Source organism: Cyprinus carpio, chromosome B21 (genome assembly GCF_018340385.1).
Source record: "Cyprinus carpio isolate SPL01 chromosome B21, ASM1834038v1, whole genome shotgun sequence".
In the NCBI taxonomy this organism is placed as follows: domain Eukaryota; kingdom Metazoa; phylum Chordata; class Actinopteri; order Cypriniformes; family Cyprinidae; genus Cyprinus; species Cyprinus carpio.
The window spans coordinates 16,205,589-16,218,589 of record NC_056617.1 but is presented as its reverse complement, the minus strand read 5'-3'; the positions used below and the strand labels follow the sequence as shown (position 1 = coordinate 16,218,589).

Sequence of the window (13,001 nt, the reverse complement as noted above, 5' to 3'; positions counted from 1 at the left end):
CAGCTGCATTTACACTTTAAAAAAGTTTTTGTAAAAAAAGTTTTGTAAAAAAAAATTAAGATCGTAAAAAGAAAAAATCACTAATCAAACAAACAAGACAGGCGACATACTACTGCTGCGCCATCTTGGTTTTGGTGAAAAATATCCATATTTAAAATGTTTAAAACACTTTTCTCTCACTTCCACTAACTGTCATGCGTGCAAGCCGTTCCAGGCGGATGACGTAGGACATATGCGCACGAGTCTGTGAGATATGCTTGTCTCGCGAGTTTGTTTACAGGAGCAAAGGAAGCAAAGTTTCCTTACATTACTCTCCTCTTGGCTTATATTGAAATCCTCCGACATTATTCTTTACAAACCCTTGGTTTGTGCTTCTAATTCGTGACCAGCTTTTTGTTGTGCTGTCTCTCCTCCACGCTTCCTTGTTCATCAATAATCACAGGTGCGTGTGCTACACCTACGTCATCCACTGGAATGGCTTCCACCTATGACAGTTAGCGGAAGTGAAAGAAAAGCGTTTATAACATTTTAAATATGGAAATTTTTCTTACAAAAACGGATCAAGTCGCTACAGTAGGCCTTTATTCACCCCCGGAGCTGTTTGAGGCATGTTTTATTTTGGATGTACACACTTTATTTGACTACTTGTGGACTGTTGAAAAAAACCACCCGCCTACTGCCATTCTAACGCTTGAAATAGCAAGGATCATTTTAAATATAACTCTGATTGGATTCGTCTGAAAGAAGGAAGTCATATACACCTAGGTTGTTTTGAGGGTGAGGAAAACATGGGCTAATTTTCCTTTTTTGGTGAACTAATCCCTTTAAAGCCTGATGCAATGGATTGTTGCCTAGAGGGCGCTCTCGTGCTGAAACTCTAAATATGCCCTGCAGAAGAAAGGTAATGCACATCATTCCAGGAAATCCCAATGCTGTAGCTAAATAAACAGAAGACTGAACACACGACTATGACAATATATGGTTCATCGAATTTCTTCAAGCCTTCTCGGGTATTTTCACTATAGTAAATTACATTTAAAATGCAATGCTAATCGACATAGCCTTTCTCACTGTGTAGGATACTATGAAATAGATTAGATTAGATTCAACTTTATTGTCATTATGCAGAGTACAAGTACAAAGCTAATGAAATGCAGTTAGCATCTAACCAGAAGTGCAAGAATATAGTGTTTTATATACATAAAAGTGCAGAGTAAGTGAAGCTATGATTTACAGAATGTACAGTGGGGTTGCTATATACAGTATTGAGCAGAGTATATACAGAATATAAATAGGAATGCAGTGTAGGATTGTATGTACATAATGAAACAGAGCAATGTAGGATTATATATACACATTATGAACAGCAGCAATGTGAAAACAGTGGTAATAAGTACAGTTGGATGAGTGTGCAAAAGTATTGTTAAAATGAATTCTATGTAAAATAACAGTAGTGCAATTATATTTTTATAGAATAGTTTACTGTGCATTGTACAGTAACAACTTAGTTTACAGTGCGAGTAGTTGCAAAGTAGTTGCTGTGCAAATAATATGTTGAAATAAAACTTTGTTTATTATTGAAGAGAAACTATCTTTCAAAAGTAATGTTGCTTCAATCTCTAAAATGATGCCACCAAACGTCACTTATATTTCATGATTCACCACTTTTTTTCACCATTTTTCAGGATCTAATCTGATCTGTAGTTTTTTGCACTACAATCTTTTTATCCGCACTGTTTGTTCACTTCACTGGTTTGCACTCTATCTGCCATGTGCCTTGCACTGCTTTATTTAACTTAATTTTTATTTTTATTATTTTTTTACATGCCCTTATTTGTTATAGGCATTTAGTGAACTGACATATATATAGATTACTTAAAAAAATGAACAATTTCATATTCACATGAAAATTAGTGAACTGTCATATCTACAGATGGCATAAAGGGCTGATTCATTTGTAATTTCCTTGAGAATATATACAATTTCCTTCTCTCAAGAATATAAAAAGGCTTGAAACCCTTTTAAAACCCCTCAGCATGGCAAAGAATTTTGCTTCTTCTTATGATGCTGTTCAGAAGCATGTGATACGTTAAATGCTAAAACGTACAAAAATGTGAAATCTGTTTGTAGCTTGTCAATTAAACCCAAAATATACTTTGTTTTTAATGCATTCACAAAGGTATGCATACACACACCAAAAAAAAAAACACACCTATTTCTCAACTAATTTAATAGAAAAAAAATACAGTTACAACAAAAACAACAACTCTAATTATAAACTAATTAGAAAGTTGCCAACAAGTGGCCCGGCCTGTTGTTTTACAGAAGAAACGGAGGAGACAGAACAACAACAACAACAATATAGTGTTAATGCAACAACAATAAACGCCAGCACTGATTTAAATAACTGGAGTTTAAATACCTACAAAGGCATATTTTATTGCTCAGAACTTCTGGAGAGAAATAGCGCAGACACTGGGCAAGTATTTGGTGTGCATGCTATCAAATAGAATAAGTTGAAAGAATAGATGTATATGCTCAACATTTCTTGAAAAAACATTTATTGAAAAAAAAAATGACAGTGAAACACGACTGGTCCCCTGCCAGAAGTAGTAATGAAGTTTGATTCCCAAAACTGTCCAATACACAACAGGAAAAACTTCAGATCTACAGGTGTAATGTTGACCCCAGGCCGTAGGGTGTTAAGTATATAAAAGGTTTTTACATCTAAGTGTGAGAGTCTTTTATGATCTAGTATTAGTGGATCATAAAAGACAAGGTGGACTGTCCCACCTCTATCTGTATTCACACACTGTATTCAGAGGAAGGCCTAAACTGAAGGCGTCAGTGGCACAAGGTCCTATTACCAGCCTGTCTAACTTCATAATGTGGTTAAAATTATTGAGAACAAAGTAAAAGTAATGGTCTTTTAAGAGGGACAATGGTCAATAAAGCATGCGATGTTGAGGCATTACACCATTTTGTTGACTTACCTCAAACATCTAATGAGGAAGTGTTCTACTTCTAATGATACAGAATCAAGTTCATACAAAACAGAACACTGACTAATTTGTGTTGCACTTTTAGAGCTACAGTAAGCTTTAGGACGGGTTAAGGGTGTGACGCTAAAGTGCAGTCAATAACACGAGAGGCGATTTAAGACAGGGAGTGAGAGGAACTGCTGGGCGTGCACCACTGCCACCCTGCAAAAACACAACCTCAGTCACACCCAGAGCCGACTGCACCCTTCTCCTAAAAATAACTGTGCTCTAGGACAGTGGCAGTGCCTAACTGTCTCAACTCCTAAAAACAGATGCACTTTACATCACCCCCCAGCTAGTTGGCTTGATTAGGCTGCCAATGGATGCCTTAACCTATAACACCCTCCTGAAGCGATGTCACCCTGATAAAACCCAAAGGCTGAGGCCTACAGTGGATAGCTGAGTGTTCAACCACTTTGATCAAAGTTTGTCCATAGATGTTAATGATTACCAGCTGTCTGGCACACCCAGAGCACTCTCTGCTCCTCCAATGATAATGCCTCAGTCCACTCACCTCCCTGACTCCGTCAATAACAACTCATGCAGGAGACTCTGCTCCCAAGAATGAGTTCAGTTGCAGAATATGCCATATTAAAGGTGTATTAATGTACAATTACATTAATTAGGTCTAACAGGTAGCTCTACAGAGGTAGAGTAGACTAAAAGATGCAACAGACCTCAGTCAAGTTAGATGGCACATTGAATTTAATGCGGGTGAAATGAGGTAGTATGCTTCATCAGCTAAACAATCAGTATAGTGTTTGAAAACAGTACAGTCCTTAGAATGCACTCTACGTCTATCCCTTTCTGCCTTGTGTTCATTTCTGTCAGAAATTAAATATGGAGCTAGCCTGATTAAGGTATATATCTTAAAAATGCCTCTTTGTAGGGATGGATCAAAATGCCAAGATATTTGGGCATTTTAATGTCTATCTGCTAAACATCTAAATATTACACAATTTTGAAAATGTATTAAACAATTAATTAGAATTATTCTTACTTCTTTGTAGTAATGGATCAATATATCAGGCAGGCCAATTATTTGCAATTAATTGCCAATTAATAACTATTTGGCTAATATTGTGATGATAGTATACAATATCCATAATTAAATATAAAAATGACAAATATATATAATCTGTCATCTAATTTAAAAAAAAAAAAATCCAAATACACACTTCTTCTGATTGGCCAATCACTGCATTCTGCTGTCAAATGTTTCTGAATAATGACTGTTGTCTGGGCCGTTGTCGTATAACTGACCGTTCATTCTGTAAATCATTCTGAAATGCAACCAACCGACAAAACAAATCACAAAATAACCCCTTCTGATCGAAGACCCCTTTGCTATATGCTGGGTTCACACTGAACATCCTTTTAGGTCTTATTTTGTGACAGTGACAAGCTGACCATACATATACACATGCAGCTATCTCTCGATATCAGTGTAACCCATTTAAAAGTTCTAGTGCATACTTCTGTGCAGCAAAAACCAACAGTTTCAAATACACTACAAATGTGACCCTCTCCTTACTTGGCATCATGGGATGTTCATGACAGTTTTCAGTAGCCTACAGTCCTTAACAAGCTGCAGTCTCATGTTAAACAATGCACTGCAGACAACACGTTGATATTTATCCCTTAACAACTGAAAGATGATGACAAAAGGCAACAGCGTACAGCATCACTGGGCAGCAACAACATAAGAGACTTTCTTCATCCCATGCAAATGCAAGGCTGCTGTCCCTTTAAGAAAGCAAATAAGATGGTGTCTCTCCAGCGAGCTGCATTCGGCGCGCTTCCTTCCTGCCTTCGCCGCTTTAAAACAGCACTGCAGATAAGCGACGGCTCTGACAGATGTGCCACACACCGAGTTTGTTGCACAAGTATTTCAAATGCACCAGCGCTATCGTTAGGAGGCTTTCGGATAAGCACGAGCTCAGAGCCGCATGCACGAGTGAAGTAATCACCCAGCAGCTCACATATTATCGGCTCATTACGGTTAACGGCGAGCAAACCGAAACCGGGTGATTGCTCATAGATGAGGAACTCAGGCAGAGTCCTGCAGAATGGAAATCGGACAGCGACAGCCGTCAAAAGCAACCGGCTGCGTTGCCAAATGAGTCGATAGCGAACGATAAACGGACTTACTTTTTTGTTCCGAGTCTCCGTGTGCATCTCGGTATCTAAGCGGCGGTGAAGGGGTGGAGTGGAGGGGGTCGATCGGATCGGGCGGGGTGATATTTGAATAACAGTGAGCTCGATGGCAGTTTTCCCACCTCAGTATTAGAGGAGAAAGGTGCGCTCGTTGCCTCGGCGGATCACAGAAATCATATCCCCGGCGTCGAGAAATAAACCCTCTTTTCCGTCGCCCCGGTCGTCTTTCAGTGTGTGTTTGTTGCCGTGTTTCAGGGTTGGGCTCGAGCTGTGAGTCTCTCCTCCGCCTCTCCCTGCTGCTGACCCCACCCTGCGTCCCCACCCCTTCAGTGTGTCAATCACAGCCTGTGTGTGTGTGTGCAGCCCAAACCAGCAGCGGCGCCCAACGCGCCACCGCGATAATACAACCTCAGAATCATCATCGCAGTCCTTGTCGCCTAACCATAATGACGTCAGGTTGCACCGGATGTTGAGAGCTGAACTATTGTGGTCTTTTTGCATGAGTTAGAGATGATGCCCCATATGTGCATTCATCTTTTGCCTTGCCTTTTTTGCTAGTAACTGAGAATGGAAGGTTACATAGCTATAGTTTGGAGACAAAAATGCCCATAAAAGAAGCGAAAGCATACAAAAACTTTATTATGGGCCCCATTAGTGTTTTTTTTTTTAATTATTTTTTAGTCTAAAATGCAGAACCTTTAATATAATTAGCTGCATAAAGACAAAAGTCTATAGCAAGAGTTTTCAAACTGGGGTCCAGAAGGACACTAAGGGATCTATGAAAAATAAACATAAGAAATTAACACTCACCGGACTTGATGTGGTTACAGTTTCATTCTGCATCTGTGGAAATGAGGAGATTAACACTGATTATTTGATTTAAGTTAAACTAGTGCTGTCAAACGATTAATCGCGATTAATCGCATCCAAAATAAAAGTTTTTGTTTATATATGTATGTGTACTGTGTATATTTATTATGTAGCTACTGTATATATAAACACACACATGCATGTATATATTTAAGAAAAATATGTTTTGTTTATATATGACATATTTATATTTATATATAATAAAATTATATAGGAATATATATATATATATATATATATATATATATATATATATATATATATATATATATATATAAATGTTGGTAAAATTTATACATGTGTGTTTGTGTATTTATATATACATAATAAATATACACAGTACACACACATATATTATATAAACAAAAACTTTTATTTTGGATGCGATTAATCTCATTTAATCGTTTGACAGCACTAAGTTAAACCTAAAACCTTAAAATAAAGTTAACCTAAAACCAAATAATAAAGATCACTTCTTTGACTTTAAGTTACAATAGTCATGATTTTATTAAAATATATATATATATTTTTTGGAACAATGTCATATAAATATTATACTAGTATCACAATATTAATGAGTCCCTTGCAAAAGGATCACTATTTGAGGGTTTTTTGCATAAAAAACATGTTCATGCCCCTGCATTTTAAAAATGTGCTTTGATCCATTTTCCTCCTTTATATTTCCCCTCATGATTGAAAGTTATTGTATATAATTATCAATAATAATCGGGTCTTGATGAATAACATTTCTTTGGAGAGGACTGATATGTCTTTTCCCCAGTTTTCAACTACATTTCCCATAATCCTTTCAAACTACACTTCCTATGATAACCGGAAGCCTCCGCACAACGGGAAACATGAAGCGGTAAGGGACAAATCTGTTATAAGAGACCGTTCAAAGAGTTTTTATCAAATTACTACATGCTGCAGGTTGGGTGTCGGGTCATATAATAGTCGGCACCGCACCATCCTTTCAGCTTCTTTGCGAAGCCCGCTATGAAATGTGCAGAACAAACCAGCAGGTTCAGACTGTAACGTTTAGGGACTTCTTTACAAACACACAGACACTTTAGCCAAAGTGTTATTCATTGATTACTCGTTTCTAATATTGGGATAATGTAATGCAGGGATGCAGACGTTATTCTACAGCCGGGAATAGCACAATGTTTCATGAATTTCTCCCACAAATAGGCTACATGCCAGCTGACTTATTTTTCGTTTCCTTGAGGAAGAATAAGGGAAGGATCGATATATCGACACGGACGCGAGTATCGAAAGTATCGATACCCAAACAAAAATATCGATACTAACGTCTGCTTTATTTAGGCCTACCTGTGATTTTATTTAGAAAAAAAAGAATATCTTTAAAATATGCATTGGATTGGACGAATAACCCCTGTAATTAGCGAATAATTGTGTAGGATAGATTCCTGCTCATCTGAACACACACAAATGTTGTTAGACAGAACCAATCCATCACAGAGAGCGTTCACTCACTTCTGACAGTGCATTAAATTCATTTAGTGATGGGTCGTTCTTGAATGATTCGTTCATTTTGAACGAATCTTTAATGTGACTCGGGACAAACGAGTCGTCTCGGGGAGTGATTCGTTCAGTCGCGCATGCGCAACTTCATATGGGTTCTGTAATTAATTCACCTGTGGGTTTTTCGAATCGTTCGTTCATCACGTGACAGCCCCATACTTAACCAATGCAGTTTGAGCTGGAAAGACACTTAATAATAATAACCAACTCTTTATTACCTTTGTTACCACATTCAGTGTTATGGAAAAGAACCATCATGACAGAAATTCACACATTTATAAACTGTAAGAAATAAAAAGCTACAGTTTAAGACCAGAAACATCAAGTAACTGTAAGAGTAAATAATCATTATAATAATGATGATAATAATAATAACTATTCACCCGTTTGTAAGGAAATTAATTAACAGAGAGCATAGTTTAAGTTTATGGGGCTGTCATGTGATGATAAATGACTCAAACCCGAAGCCTTGTCAGATAAGAGGTAAGGTGAGCTAATCATAGGCTAAAGACTCAGGTAAACAATGAATTAATCTTTTCTGTTTCTTATATCATTATAGTTTTGTATTGATTGTAGTGTGATCAACGTTTGCGTAGTAGATGTGTTAGGGAAGTAACACATAACATTTTAATTACATTTTGCTAAAATGAACGAAATGACTCAAAAAAAGATTCATTCATTTTGCCCTCATTAAATAATCCGAACTTCCCATCACTACAGTGCATTCAAACAGGGCTGCGTTTCCCAAATGTATCATAAGACAGGATTAAAGCTTTTGGGAAAGGCAGCCCTGAACGATGCTTATCAGAGGACAGAAAAAAACATATATGTTTGAGTTATTTCACAATAAACAAATTTAAATTGTAGCCTACATAGTTTGTCATTTAAATTGAAGGTTGAAAGAAATTGATCTATTGATTGTTCTATTCTTTTAGAAATCATACACTGTCAGAATAAAAAGGTTGCATTTTATGCATGCAACAGACTGTCACTAGCAGTCCCTTATGAAAATGAACCATGGTTTTACTAAAGTGACCATAGTTCAACTGTAGTATTTGTAGATTTAAACCATGTGTTAACCAAAATATAACCTAATAAGTTACAAATAGGGCATATTAAATGTTAAAATTCTTTTTAAACATAAAGTTAAGTGGTTATCATTACCCATTTTACTCTTAGTAATTTCATAAATTTCATAATTTAAAAGTTAAGTTCAGAAGTATCGTATTGGTATCGATATCAACGATGCTGCCTTGAAAAATATCGGTATCGTATTAAACAAAATAAGTGGTATCGCACATCCCTAGGAAGAATACTGTTTCACTATGAGAGGGCGTGGGTGAGCCATAAATATGGGCGGTCATATGTTAATATAGTTTTGACATATCATATTAATAAATTGCGTATTAATATAATTTTCTTGTGCTTCAGGGTAAAGTAAATTTGTATAAATGTGAGAATGCCTTTTCATGAAATGTGATGGCTACATAATGGACAGGTTTCTAGAAAGTATATAAAAAAGCCATTTAATATATATATATAGTTTGGTGAGGTTGATGTATTTTTCATTGTGAAAATTGACAATCAACTATTAAAGTTTAAACTCAAAATAAATTGAACGACCTCCTCAGTTAAAAAAGTACATATTTTTATCATTCATATTAGTCATGAATGATACTATGTCGTGATACCGTACCGTCTTAAATTACTGAGATTTGCTATTTGCATAGCAGTGAGATGCCTAACTTGTCTACTGATTTAAACTACACCTCCCATGATCCTTTCAGTCAAAATGTCCTTCCTGCTGAAACAGGAAGTGTGGTCATAGTGTAAACATGAAGCGGTAAGGGAGGATTGAAAGGTGTTTTTTTATGTTTTAATGAAACTACTTGCATATTAAACTATGCCCACATTCTGGCATGGAAAGACTTATTGCTTCAGTGGCATATGATAGGGTTACCATATTTTAGTTTTCCAAAAAGAGGACAGTAGGGGGCGGGGACAAGGGCTGGGCTTCGCCTAGCAGTATACATAGCAAGTTTTTTTTTTTTTTTTTTTTTTTTGCTTATTTTGTTTTTATAATAAATAAAAAGTAAAAAGAATAGCCGTTTCTTGAAAATATTAAGAACTCAGCTGCTTGGATTGAGTTGGGCAGGTCATTTCTCCAGGAGGAAAGTTAATGTAAAAGTCCATGAAAGTTTTATTACAGGTAGAATGCAAAATGTTTCAATACAAGCATTTCTGTCAAATGTAATTTATGCAATATTTCAAACCTTTAACCCACTTGGGAAAACCAACCCATGGCAACAATTAAAAGTAGCCCAACTCTGTGGAAAAAAACGCGGACTTGGCAACCCTGAGCTGCAGGAGTTAGATTTGACTGATCACACAGGTCGAGAATAAGGAGAGATGACTGACAAGTGCATGCTTGAGTATTGCTGCTCAACAGATCCTGAGCTCTTTGACAAATCACGAAAATCGTGAGAGCGAAACAGATGTTGCGGGAGCAGGCGGCAATGGTCTAGACGACATTTAGCGGGAGCAAGATTAAGAAAACAGCTGAATCCCAGACATTTTGGGCGATTAAGAAATCCCGGCCGGACGCATATTTATAGGTCCAAAAAGAGGACATGTCTGGGGAAAAGAGTATATGGAAAAGACGTATGGTCACCCTAGCATATGATAAGAGCCGATGTGTTTAGTGTTGATAAATCTAGTCACATCACTATCCGATTGATAGAGTAGATTTGCCAATGTGTAGCCTACTTTATACATGTACGTAGTGATTAAATGATAAATTGCTTGCTTAGAGGAAAAACATATTTGTATTTGATTTATATATATATATATATATATATTTGTGTGTGTGTGTGTGTGTGTGTGTGTTTGTTGTTTTTAATTCATTGTTTTGAAACAATACTGAAATATATGTAGGACCATTAAACTGCAAATAGGGAAAAAAATGGAAAATAAAAATTAAATTGCAACCATTTACAGCAAATAAAACAAACACTTCACTTCACAAATTTCTTTTACCTTTTAACATAAAAAAACTGAATTTTTAAAATGGAATAATAAAGCAATATGACATGTTAATTTTCAGCTGATCGTTTACTGTACCTCTAGTCACAGGAGTGCAATGAAATGCCAAAAATTTAATTAAAATGTATCACTTAAATTGTATTTACAAATCATGATAGTGTCATGGATTTACTGTATTTCATTAATAATGGCTGAAGAAAAAAACAACAACTAAAATGTACAGAAATCTGAAAGCATTTGGGGTGGGGAGAATTTAAAGTTGATTGTATTTGAGATGAAAAGGTGTTTTTTTCAAGTATTACTCGTCATGCCTCTGATGATGTGCCCATCTCTGAAGAACAGGAGACAGAGGGCCAAAGACAACTACACAATCTGCTGCTGCAGCAACTAGATACAGATGTAAACATTGACCAGTACGTTAACAATTACTAAGAATTTTAATAGACTTTCAATCTAATTTTTTTATCTGGTGCACACATGTATTATTGTACTGAATTATGTTTTTTAGAACATAAATTGTTGAATATTTGTTTATTAGTTTATTTGAGTTTTTATTGTGCCTATTTATTTACAGTGGGAAAAATATTTATTTGATCCCCTGCTGATTTTGTAAGTTTGCCCAATTGCAAATAAATTAAGGGTCTGTAATTTTTATGGTAGGTTTATTTTAACAGATAGAGACAGAATACAAAATCCTGAAAAAACACATTGAACTGCGAATCAATTTCTAACCTTTATAGAAAGTGTTTTTTCTGGATTTTTTTATTGGTATTCTCTCTCTATACATTAAAATAAAACTACTATAAAAAGTACAAACCATTAATTTTTGTTGTAAGTGGGCAAACTTACAAAATCAGCAGGGGGTCAAATAAATATTTTCCCCACTGTACCTCCATTACACATTATCAAATTCATTTGTTATAGATGTGTTGCAAAGAAGAAATGCTTTGCTCCAGCAGCAGTAGACAAGCCTTTTGTGGAACAGGCAACTGGTGTAAGGAGTCTGTCCCAGATCCAGACTTTGCAGGACGGGGATCAGGAACTGTCTGCTTTGAGAGAGCTGGGTCTTACAGATGCTGAGATGCACGGATCAAACAGAAAGCTCTTGGTAACAATATCTAAATTATCTTAATTTGGGGGCAGGGGCGACATCCACCAGCACAATGGACTATTTCTTTAATTTGAAGCCCACAAAAAAAAAAAATGTTGCTGATATTTCAGAGCATTTGTCACTGATATCCAGTATAAATCACCAAGCCCTAAAACAGACCAATCACAAACTCACACAGTCCATGTTTCCAGCACAAACAAAGACCAACACATATGCACAGAACCAAGCCCTGTGTCTGCCACTGTCTACCAACCTCAGTCTCGAGAAAAAAAAGTGTTATACCTATGAAAGTGACATTAAGCCAGTCCATTGGCACACTAAGTGCAGCTTCGGCCCAAGGCTATGTGGGTCTGTTACTGTAAGTGGAAGGATAGAGGAAATTTCAGACGAAGAGATAAAGAACAATCGAGAGACTGAAGAGGGTATACGGAATATTCCATGATTTAAGAACTACCAGAGAGGAGTGCCATCTAATGTAAGTGAGTATAACAGCAACATAACTGCTTTAGAAATGTTACAAAATGTCTATGAAAGAAATAGTATGACATCTGTATAATATAATATAATACATAAGTAGAATTGGTTTGTATCATATCATGTTATGTCATATACAGTACTCTTCAAATGTTTGGGGTCGATAAGATTTTTTAAATAAGTTTCTCATTGCCATCAAAGCACTTTTTTATAAAAAATACAGGTGAATGGTAATATTATTACAATCCTGTGATGGCAAAGCTGAATTGTCAGCATCATTATTCCAGTCTTCAGTGTCACATGATCAGTCTAATCCGTCTAATGCTGATTTGGTGCTCAAGAAACATTTCTTAACACCAGTATTGAAACAGTTGTGCTGTCTTATATTTTTGTGTCGACTCAGAGGCCAAGCTTTCATTACATTCTCTGGTAAGAAAAAGACTTAACAAAAGTTGTGCATTAATATCCCCCATAACAAGCTGGCATATAGGGCTTAAATTCAATTTGCCGGGCCGCAGGACATAACACCATTTCTACAGTTTAAAGTGAATAGCACATAAAAACAACAGATCTCTACACACCACAAGCAATGAGTCATCGGTTGTCATGATTTTTCAGTGCTATAGCCTCTAATGTTTTTTATGTAGAGTCAAACATGCCCTTTCTGCTTCTCACCACCAGATGTCACCATTTCTCCATTACTAAATACAAGATGTCAAAACCACTTGGTAGACATCATGTACTGAGCCATGAATGTACAG

The 13,001-nt window shown here is 36.2% G+C and overlaps 1 protein-coding gene across 2 annotated transcripts in view; it reads right to left on the bottom strand.

The window, feature by feature from the left end:
- Positions 1-5,541, bottom strand: part of LOC109045386 (Krueppel-like factor 8) — a 41,585-nt gene extending 36,044 nt beyond the window's left edge. The window contains exon 1 of one of the 2 annotated variants that reach the window (XM_042748131.1): positions 5,193-5,541. In XM_042748131.1, the coding sequence (XP_042604065.1) occupies positions 5,193-5,219 (27 nt within the window). In that variant the 5' untranslated portion in view covers positions 5,220-5,541. The remainder of the gene's footprint in view (positions 1-5,192) is intronic. The other variant, XM_042748132.1, reaches the window with a different exon arrangement.
- Positions 5,542-13,001: the final 7,460 nt, after the last annotated feature.